This window comes from Ambystoma mexicanum, chromosome 7q (assembly GCF_040938575.1).
Source record: "Ambystoma mexicanum isolate Mex_15411 chromosome 7q, UKY_AmexF1_1, whole genome shotgun sequence".
NCBI lineage: Eukaryota > Metazoa > Chordata > Amphibia > Caudata > Ambystomatidae > Ambystoma > Ambystoma mexicanum.
Genome location: NC_090941.1, coordinates 154,210,509 through 154,231,396, shown reverse-complemented (window position 1 = coordinate 154,231,396; position 20,888 = coordinate 154,210,509). Strand labels below are relative to the sequence as shown.

At 44.2% G+C, this 20,888-nt stretch overlaps 1 protein-coding gene across 3 annotated transcripts in view; it reads left to right on the top strand.

The window, feature by feature from the left end:
- Positions 1-20,888, top strand: part of LANCL3 (LanC like family member 3) — a 398,209-nt gene that overhangs the window by 363,488 nt on the left and 13,833 nt on the right. For 2 of the 3 annotated variants that reach the window (XM_069639247.1, XM_069639246.1), the window contains exon 5: positions 12,114-15,564. In XM_069639247.1, the coding sequence (XP_069495348.1) occupies positions 12,114-12,166 (53 nt within the window). In that variant the 3' untranslated portion in view covers positions 12,167-15,564. Of the gene's footprint in view, positions 1-12,113; positions 15,565-20,888 lie in introns of those variants that run through there. The other variant, XR_011284080.1, reaches the window with a different exon arrangement.

Genomic DNA, 20,888 nt, shown 5'->3' with positions numbered 1-20,888 from the left:
ACTAGGATCTTGGATAGAAGATTCGCCAAACAGCACACACACGTCAAGTCTCTACCTAATGATAGCGTTGAGACGTGTGGGGCAGCGGGGGCGTGGCCAATTTATAGGACGTGCCGTGTGCGACGTGAAAGCTGGTGTGAGGCAAGTCGCTTGTTGCGGCCATGTTGGGAGTAACAAGGAATACAAGCCCCGGCGGGACAAGTTCTATGGTTCATGACAGCATGCCTCCTCCGAAGACCTGTTCCACCAGGTTTGCCCGGGTGTATGAGATGGAATCTTCTAAGTAGCCGAGGGGTATTTAAGTTAAAAACTGGTTCCCAGGTTCTCTCGCTAGGAGGGTATCCTTTCCATTCAACCAGGTATTGAAGTCGACCCCGTTTATACCTGCAATCGCATATTCGGGACACTTCATATTCTAGCTGATCAGTCACAACAACAGGACTGGGTCTGCAGGATTTTCGGGAGGATTGGAAGTAAGGTTTCAATAGGGAGGTGTGAAAGACTGGGTGTATTTTCTTCCAGGAATCGGGTAGCCTGAGTCAGAATGAGACAGGATTGATGATTTCCTTTATGGAAAATGGTCCATAGTACTGAGGAGCCAATTTTTTGGGCCGTAGATGTCGGGGTAATAGTTTCGAGACCAACAGAATAAGAGGGCGCTGGTCTTCTCTTGGAATCTGCATAGAGCTTAGTGCGTGTTTGGGCCCCTTTGAATTGTTCCTTGGCTTCCTTGTGAATGTTGATGAGAGTCTGTATCCAAGAGTCGAGAGTAGGTACTGGAGTGGGATGTGGAAGAACAGAAGGTAAAATGGACGGGTGAAAACCTTGACTGTAATAGAAAGGGCTGACCTTGAGTACTGAGTGGTCGGAATTGTTGTAGGCAAACTCGGCCATGGGTATGAGGAGAGACCAGTCATCCTGAACCTTGGTGGCAAAACATCGAAGATATTGCTCCAGAGTTTGATTTACACGTTCCGTGGCTCCGTTGGTTTGTGGGTGATAACCTGATGAGAGAGCGCATTGGATCCCTAGAATATGACAGAGATGTTTCCGGAATTGTGAGACATATTGAGGTCCTCGGTCCGATATTATCTTGGAAGGAAGTCCATGGAGACGGAAAATATGTTCCAGAGAGATTCCAGCAAGTTCTGATGAGGATGGTAATTTATACAAAGGTGTGAAATGAGCCATATGGGTGAACAAGTCTATGGTTACCATGATGGTTGTGTACCCTCGGGAAGGTGGAAACTCCGCAATGAAGTCTGTAGCAATAAACTCCCATGGTGGTGTTGGCAGCGATGTTTGCAGTAGAAGACCCGCCGGTCTCTTGTTATCATGTTTGTTTTGACTGCAGACAGTACAAGCCTTGACGTACTGTTGTATGTCAGTCTTCATTTGAGGCCACCAAAACTGTCTTTGTATAAAACGGAGGGTGTTAGTTATACCACGATGACCGGAGTGAGGGGTATCATGGCAAAGGGTTATCACCTTGTGTTGTAATTTCTGCGTAGGAATGACCAGGGCATTGTCCTTGAATAGATATTCTTCCTTGACTCTTCGATTCCATGGATTCTTCCTTGAAATTTCCTTCCAGAGGTCAGAGGACTGGGTTTGCGCTCGAATTTCTTCCAGGCGGTTGATTGCTTGAGCTACAAAGATAGTTTGGGGAAACATCTTAGGATAGGCCTTGTCCTCAGTGGCTGCGTAGTCTGGACGTCGAGATAAGGCATCAGCAATCATGTTTTGTGATCCGGGAACCTGAGTGATTTAGAACTGGTATTGGGCAAAGAAGTATGCCCAACAGGCCTGAAGACTGTTCCTGCACTCCAAAGACTGTAGGATTTGGAGATTCCGATGATCTGTGCGGACCTGGACTGGATATCTAGCACCCAGAAGTAGGTGTCGCCATTCAGTGAAGGCTTGGCGGATGGCCAAGAGTTCCATTTCCAGGACGGAATAGTGAGTCTCACTGGGGGACAGGGTTCGTGAAAGGTAAGCAATGGGGTGTTCCAATCCATCCTCAAGTTCCTGTTTCAAGACCGCCCCTATGGCGTAATTAGAGGCATCCGTTTCCACTAGAAATGGGCGATTGGTGTCGGGCTGGGTCAGGATGGGGGCTTGCGTGAACTCTGTCTTCAATCGTTGGAATGCTTTATCTTGCGATGTAGACCAGATAAAGGGGGTGTCCTTCTTCAATAGAGCTACGATCGGCTGAACAATCTCGGAAAAGGTAGAAATAAACTTCCGGTAGAAGTTGGCGAGCCCCAGGAAGGATTGCACCTGTTTCACAGAAGTGGGAGCGGGCCAAGCCAGTATGGCCTTTACCTTCGAAGGGTCCATGCCAATTCCTTCTGGGCTAAGGATGAATCCTAAGTAGTGAACAGAAGAAACGTGGAACAAGCATTTTTCAGGTTTGGCTAACAGTTTGTTTTCACAAAGTCGTTGTAGTACTGCCTTTACGTGTTCTTCATGTTTTAGAGGATCTTTGGAAAAAAATCAATATGTCATCCAGATAGACAATGACGAAGAGGAACAACATATCAGAGAACACCCTGTCCATAAAACGCAGAAATACTGCGGGAGCATTGGCTAGTCCAAAAGGCATGACTAGGTATTCAAAGTGACCAAAGGGTGTTCTAAAGGCTGTCTTCCATTCGTCCCCTTCCCGGATTCGAATTAAATGGTAGGCTCCCCGGAGATCCAGCTTTGTGAAAATTACGGCTCCTCTCACAGCTTCCAGGATATCCAAAATCAGGGGCAGTGGGTATCGATCTTTGAGGGTGCATTGGTTTAAGCCTCGATAGTCGAGACAAGGTCTGAGTTCCTTGGTGTCTTTCTTGCGAACAAAGAACAACAAAGCACCCGCTGGAGATTTCGAGGGTTTTATGGTGCCGTTTTCAAGATTGATGTCGAGGTATTGCCAAAGGGCCTTTTTCTCAGGTTCGGAAAGGATGAACATTCGGCCGAAGGGAATTACAGCTGAGGGATCTGTATCTATGGCACAGTCTTCAGGCCTGTGAGGGGGTGATGCTTGGACTATGGCGGTAGAAAATACATCAGTAAACTCCTGATAGGACACTGGAACTTGTATGATATTGGAAACCATGAGCAGTGTGTCTTGGTCTCTTGGAGGTTCTTTAGGAGTTACCGAGGAAAGGTCCAGGGAGAGACAGTGGGACATACAGAACTCTAAGCCCAGGAATAATGATCCTGCTGTCCAATTGATATACAGATTGTGCTTTTGTAACCAGGGCATACCCAAAACCATGGGGTATTGGGCTGACTTAATGATGTCGAATGTAATCCGCTCTTGATGATGATTTATGGAAAGTTGGATCTCTTTAGTCTGCAGGCTTATGGGTCCTGAAGAGAGGGGTCTTCCGTCAATTGCTTCCACCGGCTGCATGGTGTTTCGTGCCTCGTATGGAATATGATGACTAACAACCCAGTCTTGATCAATGAAAATTCCCATAGCTCCGCAGTCCACCAAGGCCAGAATGGGATAGGTCTTGTCTTTGGAGGGCGAGAGGAAGGCCTGTAGTATCACCAAACTATTTTGTCCAGGAGAGTTCAAGGATCGAATTGATGTGGATCAAACATCTCTCTCCCGACACCTCGCTCCATCTAGGATCGGGAGCTGGCGTTTCCCGAACGCTGTGGAGGGGCTAGGGGGCATTCTCTAACAAGATGTTTATCCGAGGCACAATACATGCACAGGCCTGTGTGGATCCTTCTCATCCTTTCTTGAGGGGAAATAGGCCCACGGAAGGCTCCGATTTGCATGGGTTCCGGATCTGTGTCAGGGGTTGGGTCAGAATCGGTTTTAACAGAGGTCTCAAGGGAATTCTTTTGAAAAGGTGTCTTGGTCTTTCTCCTTTCAGCCTTTCTTTCCTGGATTTGAAAGTCTATCTGCAGGGCTAGATCCATAAGATACAAACACCATCTAGAGACATGGAGCCAATTTAAAGACGCAATGACCAGGCTCCTAAATGCAAATTCGGGACAATCCTAACACCAAAGGTCAAACCACGTCACCCTGTTGCTCCCTCTTATATCATCCAAGTCAGCCAACACCTAAGTGCTTTTAACAAATAGGCACTCAGTCAAAATTAACATTTATAAATCACATTTTTTAATTTCATAAACATCACACAAATCAACTCAACTTTATAAAACATCATGAAGATATACTATACAAAAAAAGGTATGCACAACTGTCGAAGTAAGAGTAGCACCATGTAAATACAAGAAGTCCCGCCAGGAGAGTAAACCAGGCAATTACAATTGTGTGTGAATACAAGAAGCCCTAGCATTGATATTGATATTGATATTTTATTTCTAAGCCGCTCGTACACAAGTGTTTCAGAGCGCAACAAGGTAAGGGAGGGGGAACAGCGGAGAACAAAACAGCGATCTTACTAGGCCCAGTGACATTGAGAACGCTCAAGTGCATGGGATCGGGGAGGGGAAAAGTGCATGGAAGGGTGGAGAAGTGGAAAGTGTGGAGCAGATAAATAATAAATAAATAAATAAATAAATAACGCAACAAACGGTGGTAGTGCAGCCAGCAAATTGCAAGTGCTAGGTTTAAGGCAGCAGACAGGGTAGGTCTAATAAGTGTAGGAAGAAAAAGTGGGGGGCTGTATGGTACAGATACAGACCCCAGTGCAAGGGGTGGCCCGGAGACAGTGCAGGAGACTGGCAGGGTGAGCAGGTACTTGGGCCCGGAGGACAGAAGGTGGCCAAGTGCACGGTGCCAAGAGAGATCAGATCAGCAGGTGAGAGGGGGAGCGAAGGCAGAAGAAAAGAGGAAGGTCTTGAGGTGCTTCCGGAACTAGAGATGGTTCTCCTCAAATTTTAAAGTGGCAGGGAGGCTGTTCCAGAGGGAGGCCAAAGCTGAAGACAGAGATCTACGCCCAGCTCGTTTCTTTGAAAAATGACTGACCCTGAGGGAGTTAGAGGTAGAGGAGCAAAGAGCTCGAGAGGGGAGGTATTTGCAGAGGGATAGCTGAAGGTATTTTGGACCCAGGCCCCAGAAAGCCTTGTGAACAAAGCAGAGGGTTTTGAATTTAATCATTGCATCCACTGGGAGCCAATGGAGAGATTTCAGATCTGGAGAGATACGATCCCAGGGCTTGAAGCCAAGGACAAGTCTTGCAGTCCTGTTCTGGATTAGTTGCAGAGGGCGGAGAGTAGAGATAGGTAGATTTAGAAAGGGGCTGTTACAATAGTCCAACCTAGAGAGAACCAGAGCTTGGGATACCATGAGCTTCTGGGGGAAGGAGAGGAAAGGCAGAGTACCTCTGAGGAGGTGCAGTAGGAAGTTTGACTTTTTAGAGACCTCAGAGATAGCAGGAGAGTATACCATGCAATGATAAGTATGAATGCAAGCAGTCCTGGAAAGAGAGTATACCAGGAAAACACAAGTGAATGAGAAGTCCTGGCAGGGCAGTATACAAGGCTGTTGCAAGTCATAAGAAGAAATATGGAACTGTTTTTACAAGACAAAGGGAACTGTTTGAAAGAAGTGGTACTACAACGCTAAGCAGCTTTGTAAATAACAGCACTGTTGTAGAACAAGAAAGACACAAAGAACTTTTAGTCAAATAATCATTTGTTTTGAGGAGAATTCCAGTGGAAGGGTGCCATCCCCTGCAGCCAAGGCTTTTCACCCTTGAATAACCTTTGTGTTGGAGCTGTTTATTCTTCCTTTACAAACTCTGTTGCAATCACCTAAGGATAAAGACATTTCCCTTTCACCTTATAGTTTAGTTTATAGTGTGAGGGTCAGAATATAACTTTTGAGCACAATGACAGTTTTGATTTTGACATCCTGACACAGACCGATCCTTACTTTTTGGTTTAGGTAAGGAAATTCCTTTTAGAGCAGGGCTAATGAGGCCGATTCCCAACCCTTTTGTTTTCAATAAAAGCCTTTGCCAAAAACATGTCTAACTTGTGTTTGAGTTTCATTCCTGACCCTTCACAGTGCACACGACGTTTAGCTGCATTGTCCGCTAACATATCAACCTAGAGTGTCGTTTTGAGGCTGAGGCAGTTGCATGGGTCATGCTATGATTTATTACCACCACACCACTTGACCGTTCAGTGATCACTCAGTAGATTACGTTATTGGAAGATGGTGGATGGGAACATGTGCAGTTGGCAGATATTAATCTTTCAAAATGTAAGTTAAGCATTGTTGAAGAACTAATTTGGATAAATAAATATATGGTGTGATGTGTATTTCATTCCAACTGGCTGAAATAAACATGTAAGAGAACCTTTCCTTTAAGGGAACAAATTAAAAACATCACGGGCAAGGAACACTGGCTGTATTTGTGTAGGTGCCATGTGTTCGTGGTCTATTCATTTATCCTTAGGTGCGCATTTCCTTCAAATATTTCCACTGGCTTTGTTAATTAGGTTTGGGGAAGGCATAACCCCTTTCTATTAGGGGATGGTATCAATGTTATCAATGTAGGGCTAGTCTTATATGCAAATGGAATTGTTGCTTACTCCCATTATCCTTTAAATGGGACTGTCAAACATCTGGAATGCATAGAGCTGCCCAGGATATGTCTTAAATTCCGATCAACTAAAATTCAGACTCTGGTGATTATCATCCCTGAATATAACGCCAATGCAACTGAACAATTCTTTAATCTAGGAGATATACTGTGGAAGCAACTTGTTAAAACCAGAGAACTTCATTTTGAGACGTTTTAGTGAGTCAATGCCACATTTTGCTGATGGTCCTCTCCGCACATCCTCAAACTATGCAAGTAAAGTTGGCAAAGAAGCTAGTTCAACCAACATTTTTGAGTATATAGTCCAGGCCCATCTACCTATTCTTATTAGAAAATAGACAGCCTAAATAATGCGTTCTTATATAAACAATAAAGACATTTTCGAACCTTTAAGCACAAATGAAGGGAATCAACTAAGTTTTGGACTGTAAAATTAGGTGGCGCACACAAATCATCCTTGATCTCTTTTCAGCTGTTGAACTACCTCTATTTAAAAAGCTCTTTTTTACTATAATAGGGATACCAAATTCAAATATACTGTAACAAAGTTTGTTAAAAAGGTCAGGACTTGGTCTGAAATGTGATACTATGTTGCAGTCCTAACTCCACACTCTTTCATATTTATGGTATAATAAGGGGCTGGCAGGCCTCCTTTTAGATAGTACTGTTAAGAAACAGGATATTTTGGAGGGTGGTGGGTTTGACTTGTTTGAGCAACTTTAGTCACAAAATCATCGACATCTGACAACTTTTTTCATATTCTTCCAAGAAGATGACAAATAACAACATGGTAGAGTGGCAGTATTATTCCCCATTGCAGAGTACCAAAAGGCTCTGTTGGGGTATGGAAGGATTTACGCCAGTGATGATTACTCCATTTATTGGTGGTAATGTGGAGAAGAAACCTTGGGCCAATTGTAGAGGTTTTTCCTCCACATCACCTCCAAATGTAGAAATGTAGACTGTTGTGGGGCAGAAAACATGGCAGCAAATCTGCTACTGTCCTTTTTATGTCGCACCACCATACTTGGAATGAGGTCCTTTGTTTTTTTGCAAATCGTGGCTTATATTCCCTTGGAGAACATTCATATAATTTTTAAGAAAATGATGGTGGGAAGAGGGTAATTTCTACTTACTATATTTATTATAACCACTTAATTGGGCATAGGTACGACTCATCGTTAATCAAGTAGAGTACGTCCTTCTGATGAGGTTGATATGGTAGCTGTATAAATGAGTCGAAAGTTCTGTTCTATGGAAAAGATTACTACCAAATACAAGGCTACGTACATTGCATAAAAAGCACAACACCAGAGTTAGATTCATACAGGGTGTTTATTAGGTGGTATTATTTACACACTGGGACAATGAAAATGCCAAAGGTTTTATATATATTTGGGTTCTTATCAGGTCATTCAAATTTTCGGGACTCCCACATTTCTTTCTTGATCTTGTGCTTTACTAGCATCTTCATCTCTGTCTTGTTTTGGTAGTTGGACACTCCCCTCTGTCTCTGGTCCAGATTGGCAGGAAGCATTTGAGGTTTTCTAGATGTCACAACAGTGCCAAGGTCCCACAGGGGACCAGCGTCATAGCTAAACAGTGCTTGTTGATATCACTGAATAATTTTAAGTGTCTAATCTCCTCCCTATCTGAGGATGCTAACTCGATGGCCCACTAACCCACTCTGCTCCTTGACATCTTGCCATATGCTCGTACTTGAGCGAACCTTTTCTAGTGACACCGTTTTTACTATCCTGTTTCACCAGAATCTCTTTGCTGCTCCGCCATGTGCTTGTTCCTCCACTCTTCCCATGCTTGCACTTCACAAACTAATGGTTTGTCCTGCCAACCTGTATCAACTTAAAATTCTCAGGGCATGTCACTCTTTCTCCCTCAACCTCCATTTAAAGCCTCTCCTCTCCTCCTTCCTGAATATCACCTCCAGCTACTTATCTCTGCTCTTCCTCTTTCTTCCAAAAATCTTCAACTCCACCACTCCTCTTCCCCCCTCCTCTTTGCTTTTGATGCTCCATCTCATACTTGCCACTCGTCAGTCCTTCCTCTCCCTCACAAACATTTGTCCTCTCCACCTCTACACTAACCCTCCTCCTCTCTTCTAGGTCTTACCCGCTGCCCTCTCTCACTGTCTATCCTCTCCTCCAGCCATCTCCAAATGTGCTTCTTCTCAAAAAATCCATTAATTTCTGAAATCCCTCCTTAATTAGGGCCTGAACCCCACCTACCAGGACCACTCCAGTCTAATGGGACCAGGGTATTTATTATTGTGTTCTCTGAAACATGATTGATTGGCTTGGTCAAGCGGTCCACCTCACACCATGGGTGGTGACACCTCAGACCCTTGGCCACCCTAATCATACCCAGGAAAGGGGCATCATTATATATTAGTTCTGCCACATCACGGGTGTTATTTGTGCGGGGAGAGTGCTGCAGTTCTAATCCATATATTCTTTCAGTGTCTAGAATTGGGCTGATTCTAAATGCACATTATTGGTCCAACAATACAGATAAAGCCATCTGACTGTAGTGGTCTACTTGATAATAAAGCAAGTCATAAATATCCTTCATATTTTTGAGATTTTATTCCAGCAATCTGAAAAAATCATCAGAAACCCTAATTGTATAAAACTGTATCTAAACTCTAGCTTGTCCTGTTAAGCAAAACAGAACATTGAAACTTTTTTCCTAACAAAAATTCACATAAACCAACCTAGGAATGGCAGCATATCCCACCAACACATAGACAATGACACAGAAAAAGAAGAAATTGCCAATTGTTTAGTAATATCTCATTTCATCTTAAAAAATGAATCATATCAATTTCTTCCAAAAGACCTAAAACCCCAACAAGTTTTGATTATAAAAATGAGACGGCCCATCACAGGCAAGATGTTAAGTTGAATTGACAGAATGTAGGAAAGAAAGAAAAAAATGAAAAATCCCATAATTGTGTCCAGCGACCTAATTTTCCCAAAGCACTTCCAGAATGAGGTGCATATGTATTCTGGGGTAATTGAACCAGCCATTCCTAGGCACATCCATCCTGTCCTAGTCCCCTCTCTGTATTGTGGACATGCCAGTCAGAGCATGAGCAAAATATTCGCTATTCTCTAAATGCAACCTCCTGGTGTGGGATGATATACTCCGCCCGAAACCCACTATCACCCAATTTTCAGCAGCTGGAGTTGGAGAATCTTTATAAATTGGTGGCAATACATCTCTGGATATAGATATGTGTATGATAAAAGAGCAAAGGAGAGTTTCCCGCAAATGTATCCATTTGACATAAACATACAACTCAATCAAACTGACTGAAAGCCCATCCCATATATAGGATTAATAAAACAGAACATCCAAATAAAACAGCTCATAGCTACCCCATTTATTCACTTATTTGTATGTCCCCTTGTAAGTTAATTAATTTATCAATATTGCTCATGTGGTTGTTTCTAGAGAGATGTTGCTCAAGATGGGGGCTTCGTTCCATGGTTCGAATACTGAGGGTTGTTACTGAAGCCATAAATGCTATTTTCTTTACTTCCCCTGTGAGCAATTCCTCACTGTACCATCTGGGTTTGAGCTTACAACCAAGTTGGCTTGGCCACGATTCTGAAGGGTGGCTTCCTCTGTCAGAGATGAACATCTCATCGATGGGCCTGACCCTCTTGCTGAGGGGGCTGGTGAACCTGGTGAGGATTTTGACTCTGAAAACAGGAAGTATCTGGCGTGGCATGGCCTTAGTTGCTTGATGTCATTGGAGGAGCTGTGGACCTGCCTCTCCACCCAGGCTCTTTGGCGCTTGACTTCCTGGGAGACCGATATGCCTCTGCACTGCACCGAGTGGCATTTCATGTGAGGATCGGGGACACTGGTGAGGGAGCATTGCAATTGAGCCAGGCGCTGGGGGTCTGGCTTTCACTTCTGGAGGGACTGCAGCCCTGGGGGTCGCAATTAGAATTGTCTTCCACTTTACATGCATGCCATAAACAAATATCATGCCACTGAGGTCTTAGTCTTAGATTTGTATTGCACTATTAAAACTGCAGCTTAGTGGTTGGAGTATAAGACTGTAAAATGCATGTCTAAGACTGGGTATTTTTCCTGGCTGTAACAGCTTCTTCTTGCACTAATAGTGATGTCAGGGTCATTTGTGTGGTCTAAGCTTTTCTTTCTAATATAGGTGTGACCCACCTTAAACTTGATTCTACCTTTTTTCGTCTGTACCATATCACAAACGCCATACCTATTCCTCATCCTCTTTCTTCAACGTACACATCTTTCATGTGCATTTAACTTTACTCCCTCTTTATCCTCTCCTCTGCTGCCCAATAAGGGATAGAGGAGTTGTTGGCTGCCTTTGAAAGGGTTATGCTCCCAGTGTAGCATTTCCTTGTGGTTTTTACCTGTCTTACCGGAAAACCCTCCCTTTCATATTCTCTGTGATTTCTACCCTGCAGTAGTTTTTTTTTAATCAAGGAGTGTTTTATTACCTTGCCTTGTCTTTATTAGGCCAACCATCTATGCGTCTCTGCCCGGTCCTATGTTGGGCCATACATTCTCATGAAGGTGACGTGCCTCTTTGTATGCCATGTTCCGTATCCTCTTGCCTAATGTAGTGTTGCTCCCACTGAGACCTGCCATGTTATTGAACTGGTTTCCCAAGCAGCTCTCTTAAATCTTGCAATTGTGCTACTGCAAAGATCTTTGTTTTCTACAAAGACGGCAGAGAGAATGTGTTTGAATTTCGGCAAGGTTACCTAATTGGCAGGCGCCTCTCTCACGCAAACTAATATTTTTCAAAGTGCACATTCATGTCCAACCTTTTTTAAAAAAATGTTGTTTCTTGGCTGTTCAGGGATAAGTATATGCTGATACTTTTTAAAAGAACAATTTAAATAGAAATAGGTGTACTAAAAGCCTTCCTGACAAAAAGGGTGCATGTTTGATCAATCATTAATGTCAGCACCTTAACTGGGTGGCTAGAAAGGATCTATGATTAAGACAGGTTTGTTTTTGAACATTCTGGTTCTTTCTTAATAGCATTTTTGTGTACCTGAATGGAGGTTTCCCAGTAACTTATCTTTTTATGTATTACTGCATCACCACATTGATAATATTGCACCATGTCCACACCCCTGCCTTCTTCAAGTGTGGTGCTAACCAGCTCCAGCTTTTAGCCTTGCACCCAGGCTTTTAGTGTCCACTTACATTATGCAAGCATCAAAATGTGTGTATTCTACAACAATTTCACATGTGTAGATTGACTTCATCTTCACAATGGTGTTATTACATTACAGTATTCAGTGCTTTGGATTTTTCAGCTGGGGTCTTTTTTGAGTGAAAGTGGATCCTTTTAAACCTGAGATGTCTGTGTGCTTATGAGAACACCATTAGCCCCATATTGTCCTTCTGATCCCATTTCTGCTGCATTATGCTTACTGTTGTGTGGCCAGGAGAATGCATATACTTTTGTGATCACCAGGAAAATGTTGAACAGTAGATAATGAATGACAATTAATTGCGGCATAATCATTGTAACACATTTTGTTTTTCTTTTCATAGGTTTGCCGAGTTTGTGTTTTCAGAAGAATTCAAGGCTGGCTCTTGCAAACTAGAAACCATGTACAGTCTTTATGAAGGCCTGTCAGGAACAGTCTGTTTTCTGGTCGACTTGCTGCAGCCCGATCGGGCAGAGTTTCCTCTTTTCAGCGTCTTCATCTAGCTAACGCTGACCCTGCTCCTGGAAAGGGTCCCAAAGTGATTATACAAGTGCTTTCACCAGTTGGAGGCAAGGGGAAGAAGCTTGCAAGATATTTCCAGCATGGACTAGATTTTGAAATCGTTGTGTATTGTCAGATCAACGATACCACAACTTGCTGTGAATTTTCTAAAGGGAATAAGTGTCAAGGCAACACTACTAATCCTTTCAAGGATCCCTAGACAAAAAACAAGTGGCTACAATGTAATGCTCTTAACTGTAGTTATAGCCCTAATACTATATATCAGACAATCCACTTTGGTAAACCTCATAAAGACAAAGCGCTGAAACACCAACCCCTTTTTGATGTATCCTATTATTCTTTCCACGTAGTATATATTATTTTTGTGTTTCTTTTTTTCCAGGTTGTATAAAGTTCGAAACCTCTATGTGTCATGCTGTGAATGCCCTGGTTTAGCTGCTTATTTTTTAGTTTGAAGAATAGGGAATGCCATTTCCCAAAGTCACCATACTGCCTCTGAATCTTACACAAAGGCTAGGCTCCACTGCCAAGGATGACCCATCAAACAGTGACACTGAAGGGTTTTAAGGCACTGCCAATCTTCTTATCGGCCGCATGTATAAGTACCAGGCAGTCAGGAAGAAGGGGTGCACACTAGTCAGTCCTGGTGAAGCAGGAAGGATGCCACACGATTCACCACTGTGCCCCTAATAGAACTAGAGGGCTCTGTTCTTTCCAGATGTCTGGATGCCATCAGAATCATGTCTTCTTCCTACGGTCCAACAGGCCCTAGCATCACGCCTATCCACAAACTCCATCTACATCTATCCCCAATGCTTCAACGCAGCAATGCCGCACTGCCATGCTCAGCCCAGAAGGAACTCACTTGCCAAAGGTCCACACTGATCCTGAGGCCCAGGCACACAGATGAACACACCCATGGCCTCAATGTTCCATACAGTTCTATAACTCCATAGGCTGCATGCTGATGGTGACTTTCAGGATCAGGGAACTCTCAATAAAAGTGGTCCCTGATCATTTAGTAAAAATAGCAAATCAACTGTGAGCAATGAACAAAAAAAAGAAAGCACCAAGACTGATAAGTAACTGAAAAGCATGAGCTTCATCAATTGCAGACAAATCCAATTCCTCATGGCCAGCAATCAGATTCCACAGAAGAGGGAAAAGATCACGCTTAAAAGGGTCAAGATCTGCCCATTTTATAGATCCACAAGGGACGCTGGATGATAGATGGAGTTAATAGGAAATTAAAGTTATTCAATGACTGGTTTAACAGGATGCAATACAACAAAGAACCAATTCGACCATTGAGTGATCTTTACTGGTGAAAGGTGAGCAGGAAGAATTTGTGAGGACAAAACAACCGTCACTCAGATAATATATATGTGAAGGATTTCTAAACCTATCAATATTCTCTGTTAAGGAGTTTAGTTACATGTAAATTCTCAGCCAGCAAAGTAAGAGTCATTTTCAATTCTTACACAAAGGAATCAGAAGCAGGTAGCTTCTGTTGCATGTTATCCTTTTTAGATTAGTCAGCATAGAGTGCCCCAAATTGTTTTTATATATTGTTTGAGGATAATAACGATTGGAGAGGGGCAATTCTGCACCCACACCTCTATAAACTGATTTCCTAATCCTTGATTTGCATTGGATTCCTTTCCCCAAAAATGTATTGTACTTGAAATACCATGAGCGTGGAGCACCAGAACCAGAAACAAATCTCCAAGACATTTATTTCTTCAAAGAAGTAAAATGTGACATTTTCGTAAAAATATCTGATTATTACAGAACATCCTTGTAGGTCAATCCTTCCACAATAAAATCTACAAGGATTGTATTGCTCATTTGTGCTGCTACCTCTATAGTTACTAACAATACATGTGTTGATGTGAAGATGCACGCTGTGCATAAATAGGAGAACAGGTCACATATATGCAAACACCACAAACCGAGTTAGTCGCCAAAAGTGATCTCAAACCAGCTCTAAAGTACACATAACACCCAAGTGCCCTCACAGGAGCAGCGGCATGGCAAAAGCTCAAGACTTGGACTGGCCACTCAAAATCATTTACAAGCAAGTCTTACCCAAGAAAAGTGGTTGAAGTGTTACAAAAAGAAGTAGTGGAACTATATTCCCTACTGGCCTGAACCCCCCCTCCCGCCCAGAAACCCCATTGCCACGCCGCATCCCACGCGCAAATCAAATCCCCCCAAACAAGCATACCTGCTGTTTAAGGGAATGTTCAGTGCAGTCCACTGAATTTTAAGTTTCAACTTCCTCCTACACTTTTATTTTAAAAACAAAACCTTCCTGTAACTGTTTCTTTTTCAAATAAAAGTATAGGAACAGTAAAACCTAAACAAAAAGTAGAGGAGCACGCTCCCAACCACTCCCGCCCACTTCGACCACTGCCCAAGAATCGCAATCCGTCCTTTACAGTTAATTGAGCAGTGGTGAGCACATATTATAATGCAAAACTGTGGTTCATAGTGATAACATCAAAAACAAAAAAGTTGAAAGTCATAATTTCGAGAGAAAAAAAGTCGAAAAATAAAAAGTCGAATTTCTTTTTTAACACGTTTTTTATTCGAAATGGGGGGTTCCCCCAACCCCCCCTTTTTTTTTTGTTTTTACCTTTTTTTTATATACTAGAGCCAAAAAATGAACATAAAAAATAAAAAAAATCAACTTTTTATTTTTTGACGTTCTGTTTTCGACATTATTGTCTTTCGACATTTTGTTTTCGATATTTTGACTGACCACCCAAAACTGTGTAGTCTTACCTCAAAGTCTCCTTTGCCTTAGAACAAATAGTGTGTGTGTGTGCCAACTCAGTAACCTGTTCTGGTGGTAGTATTGTCAGAGCTGGAAAAGCTTCACAGATACATTCTGAGTACTGACTAGATAAATCATATGCCTTAACATTATTGGTACTCAAGATTATAAACTATAATAAAATCATACCAAGCAAGGAAACATACCCAGCGAGCTTGACGGCCACACGTCACTGCATGTTTACATTCCTATCATTGTTCAAATATGAAAAGGAGAAAGTGCTCCCAACAACAGATGTTTCCAATGTGAACAAGCCACTTTCATCATCAATAACCGGACTGTGTATAAATGAATAGCTTTAACACAACATGTGAGTATGTGGGACAAATGCAAATTAGGCTATTCTGCCTGATAATCATTCGCCATGTGTAATGAAACAGTGTCAGCTGCCCTGTAAGAGCATTAGACGAAGTAATAAAAGGTCTCATACTCATACTCTGTCAGTGTGTTGGAAGTGGCTGAATGAGACATGCTGTTTTGCTTCTTGCATGTCCTTCTCTGGATTCAGTGCGACTTGACTAGCTGGGTGTGCTAGGTTCTTTCCTCTAGTAGGAAACAGAGGCAGTGGAAGAATGAAACTCAAACATCGCTCCTGAGAAGTCTATTGAAGGCGAGGAGCGGATCACCAAGTGAGCCGCAGTTTGCTGCTGCACCATCTGCCTTTTTTCTTCTCCTTGCTCCGGGCTGCAATTACGTGTAGGAGACAACCTTGGCATAGGTGGCATTTGGGCTTGATACTTAGGCTTGGCTGAGCCGGGCGTGTTGGTTGCCTGGCAGGGCTGTTTCCTTCCTCATCTCCCTCCCCCCTTTCCCTTCCTTAAGAGGTTCCCTGTCGCCCCTTCTAGACGGCGTTGCAGCCCTTTTGATGCCCAGTCTTTTGGATTAAAGTAAGCCGGTTTTATTAACTTCCTTCAGGAGTGTGTGCTGGAATGTGGTAACCTACCGGAGCCATAGCCAGCCACAGCCCGATTTGTATCTCTTTCTTTCTTTTTGTGTTTCGTTTTGTTACTGCAACCGTACCTCATTGGTTATATTTGGAGATAATATAACTCGAGTTATTTGGCGACTCAAGTGTGATTGCAGTCTACAGCAGTCCACTGCAGGACAGAAGTGGACGGAAGCCTTTATTAAGGTAAAGCCATCTACAGCGCGCACATATTATGTAATCGCGTGCTAACATACCATCTAGCTCCACTGTGAACCTTGGGGAAAATTGATTCGGTGCTCTTGCAGTAACACACAGTGGCCTCTCAACAGCCAAATTAGAGCCGCATTGAAGAAGCAATAACTTTTGTTGAAGCAAGACGAGAGAGTGCTGGTCAGATTGAGGCTCTAGGACAGTGTAATTTTGTCCATTCAGAGAGGTGGGCTTCTCCAGTATGGGGTCTGGCATGGATTCACATGCTCATGAATATTCCCTGTCGTCAGGCTAGGAATCCTCGGTAACAGAAAAAAGAGTTTCCGTTAATTTTCTAAATTGTCTTTCTCCTATAAACCAATCACTGAGCTCTGGCTCATACTGCCCCCAGCTAATGAATGCCATCTACCTAAGCCCCTCCTCTGGCAGCCATCTTCAGATTTTTACTGCACGCTCAAGTGTTGGGAGTTCTCGTGTTTCGCTCTTTGAGCTTTTTTCTGCATTTTTCGCGTTTTGATAGTTAAACTCTATTTTTTGGTCAATCGAGCATGTGTGCTCCATCGATTATCCACCCGCAAGGTCTGTTTTCGTCGCGTGTTCTTGGAGGCTTCCAGAAAATTCTTCAGGCCTACATGCATGGATCATGTTGGACGAGAAGGACAGCGCTTCCCTCTTGAAGCTTTGCTCCGACTGCAGTTTGCGTAATGTGTACATGGACGAAAAGCATTGCCAGTGCCTCTATGCACCAGACGCATAAGGAGGAAGATTGTGTGATTTGCCATGACTTCAAGAAGCGCACGATGAAGGATCGACACCTTTGCACCGGGTGGTGCCCACGGGCATGCTTCTCCCGGATCCGGCAAACCTGAGCAGACTTCTAAGTCCTTTGAGGGCGGCCTACCCATGCGGGCCCAACACAAGTCCAAGCACGGCAAGTCTGCTTCCGTCGGGGGCCGCCACTGCCGCGGGTCCCGCAACAGTCAGGGTGCGATTGGCATCCCCATTTGCATCGATCTCCAGTCATTTCTGGCTCTTCGTCCAAGAGGAAGTCAGCTACCCTGGCGAAGCTGAGAGAGAATCTGAAGAAGGCCAAGCAGGAGAAAACCAAGCAGGGTGTGGTGTCCGACCCACCCGCGAAGGAGAAGGCCAAGGTGGACAAGGGATCCGACAGGGCCCTGAAGGAGGAGGCCAAGCAGGACGAGGTGTTCTACACGGCCATGAAGGAGAAGGCCAAGCCAGATAAGGAATCCGACCTTCTCGTGACAGCCCTGGTGTACCGGGCAAAATCGCCGTCCTCCATCGAGCTGGTGGTGGCGTCACTCACTAAGGCCGTAGGGGCAGATCCGGTCCAGGGTACCCCGATGACGGCCAGGGTGGCCCTATCTCCCAGGAGGGAGGTTTCGAGCAAGCCAGTTGAGAAGACCCCAGAGAAGAGGATACCGAACCTTAGCCCGAGACCGACCCCTCAGGACCCGAAGAAAGGGGGGAGCCTCCAGGGAATGGACATTTTTTCGGCTGAGGGGAATGTTGGGGAGTCACCCCATGGTAGGGGTGATGACAACGACGGGGCTACCATCCATGGAGGCAATTAAGAGGAAGGGCCCCAAGACGACGAGGGCCCTGGACCTAGCACTCCTACACCCCAGATACCATCGAGGGATCTTTCGCTGGACATCCTTTTGACCCTCCACACGCTGGTGTCGGAGATACAGAGTAGAATGCCGACCACCCCTCCGCCCGCTCCACACGCAGTGCCAGTGCCGGCCACCCCGTTCACACCAGGGGAACTGCCGGTCAAGAAGAGGAGGAGGCACCCTACGCTTCATTGCCACCCATCACCCCCCTCTAGCCTGAGGGAGACGGAGTCGGACAAGGCAACAACGGGCAACAATGACAACGGCGGGAAGGAGGACCTCCCATCACCTTCTCCCAGAGCCTCTCCACCGGATGAAGTAGGATCTTTCCATGCGATGATCGCCCGAGCGTCAGAGCTTTTCCAGCTCACGCCGGAGGAAAAGAAGATGGAAGGCTTCTTGTATCAGCGCCGGGAGGTGAAGAGGAAGACCATCCTCTCGGTCCCACTCCTGGATGATTTTTGGGATGAAGGGCTGGCTCTGTGGAAGAACCCTGCGACAGCGCTAGCGAAGGCAGACCGGCTAAAGAAAAAGTACAGGGTACCAGACTCTGCACCCAAGTGTTTGCGATCTCAACGGTCGCCGGACTCGGCGGCCGCCAGGAAGAAATCGTCAAGCTCTGCGTCGTCGTCTTCTTCCACCCCTCCGGACAACGAGGAGAAGACATTGGATTCTTTGGGTAGAAAGGTTATCTACTCAGCGGCAACGACGGTCAAGGCTGCCAGCGTCCTCGCGATCGTGGCCAGATATGACCGGGAGCTGTGGTTGAAGTTGCCTCCACTGCTGGACTTCTTCCCCGACAACAAGCGGGCAGAGGCTTTGGAGATCCTTCAAGAAGGTGAGATGGCATCAGACTACGCCATCATGTACAACATTAGGGTAACCACTTAATCAAAAAAGAGACCAAATGGTCGGTAGCTCATTAGTTCCTTATTAATAAAGGATACTACTCTACAAGTCATCTATCTTTTGAGTGTGCTCCTAACCCCATTTATGCTACCTTGGGGAGGATAGGTATCCGAAATATCGGAATACCATTTATATTGTAACTCAATCACAATATACTTCATTGCCCAACATATTTCGTTCAAAACCATTCAGTTTGACAAAGTGTTAAAGAACTTCATCAGGGGGACCATCTGTGCCCTTAAACAATATCTCTTTGCATGAGGTAGATCCAATCTTAAAAGAACTTTTAGCTGTGCACCACTAACTCTGTGCCACACAATTCATGACCTGGGGAAACAAAAAGAGGGAAGATAACAAGGAACAACAGTCAGTATCAACAAATTCACTGTCATTCTTCCTAGCCAGTACCTACGTTTACTATAACTAGGGCTTACCGTATCATTCTTTGCTATAATTAGTTCAACAACGGTTTCTGCAGGGGAGTATCCAAACAAATATGTCTGACCGCTCAAATCCTGAAAAACACGAGAGATGCCAAACGACTCAAAATGGTGTGTAACATCACATCTGGACAATATACCAAACGCTTTCAATTTTTGACAGTATAACATATACTGCTAATGAAGAAGATCTAATTACATTCAGTTCTCGTCCTCTCATCCTATCTCTCCTTTCACATAGGTCATCTTAAGATAATTCCATCTGATTAGGTTACTATCAAACTAGACGCCATTATGTTCAGTCTGGTCATTCACAAGGTTCACCACAAAGGTGCAATCAATACCTGTTCATAGGAGGTCCCATTCTTCTTAACGTAGAAATTACGGCAACCACGATCCCAATTTCTACGCTGTTATCTACTTATGGAGTGGTTCTCTGTACACATTACGGCGTAAAACAGTCAGCCGCTCCGAATTCTATATTTTAAGGGGCCCTGTGTAACAGAAAAACACCCGTCATATATCAGGTTTCACATATCACTGTGTCTACAGTTTTCCGCATAGTCACTGACTACACACCGCATACGGAATGGCACAGCACAATGGACTCACCCCTCCTGTGGCTAGTGCTTGATCTCTCCGTCTCACATTCCTCACTCGGTGCGACGTCGCTCTATAACTGATTGGTATCTGAGCGTTCTTTATGTATGTACGTTTGTGTCACATGACCAATCTAATGTCACATGAGCTTGTCACGTGATTCTATTCAACCTAACGTGCTGCGTATCACAAGTCCAATGGTAACAGCAAAGAATGTCCTTAGACGACACGTGACTGCATCCAATCTCACGTTTCTTTGTGTCTCAAGTTTCACGTGAAAACAAATCATGTCCTCACGTGACGCGAACTCCGTACGTTTCACTGTCTGCAGCAATCAAAGTAACACAACGGCAAAACAACCTTGCTCCACATCTGTAAGTACTAGTCCCCCACAATAGTGTCGGTCTTAATTATGCTGGTAACCTCACTCTTCTAGCGGCGGCACTCCACCGTGACTACAACTAATGTGTATATCTTTGATGACACTAAACGACCATCCTCGTTAATTCTCAATGCGACCTCCTATGTATAAGAACCTATGGGACAACCAAAATCAATGTCTCCAATTAAATTCTTCATTAAGTCCTATGACTGTTGACCTAGTTAGAAAAATCAACCACTGTTCTTTGTACTGCAGTTTTCTGAGGTCCGCATCAGCATTACTGGTTCTGTCCAATCGCCACAAGATAGTCCATTTCAATTGATTTGCATCATGGTGCATTACCAAAAAATGACTCACCACCGGAGCCTGCACATTCTGGTTGCAAATGCAACTCCTGTGTTCCCCTATACGTATGGTTACTTTGCGCTCAGTCATTCCAATATAAATTTTATGGCAAGAACACCACACTGCATATACTACATGTGATGAATTGCAATTTGTGAGACTAGTTTGTTGCCACAACTTTGTAAGTCCCAAGTCAACCTCTCTTGTTCTACTGGTGTATTTACAATTAACACACTTCCCGCAAGGTACGTGCCCTATTGCTGAGGGTAAGCCCCACGCTTTTGTGATGCTGATCTGTTCTTTTCATTT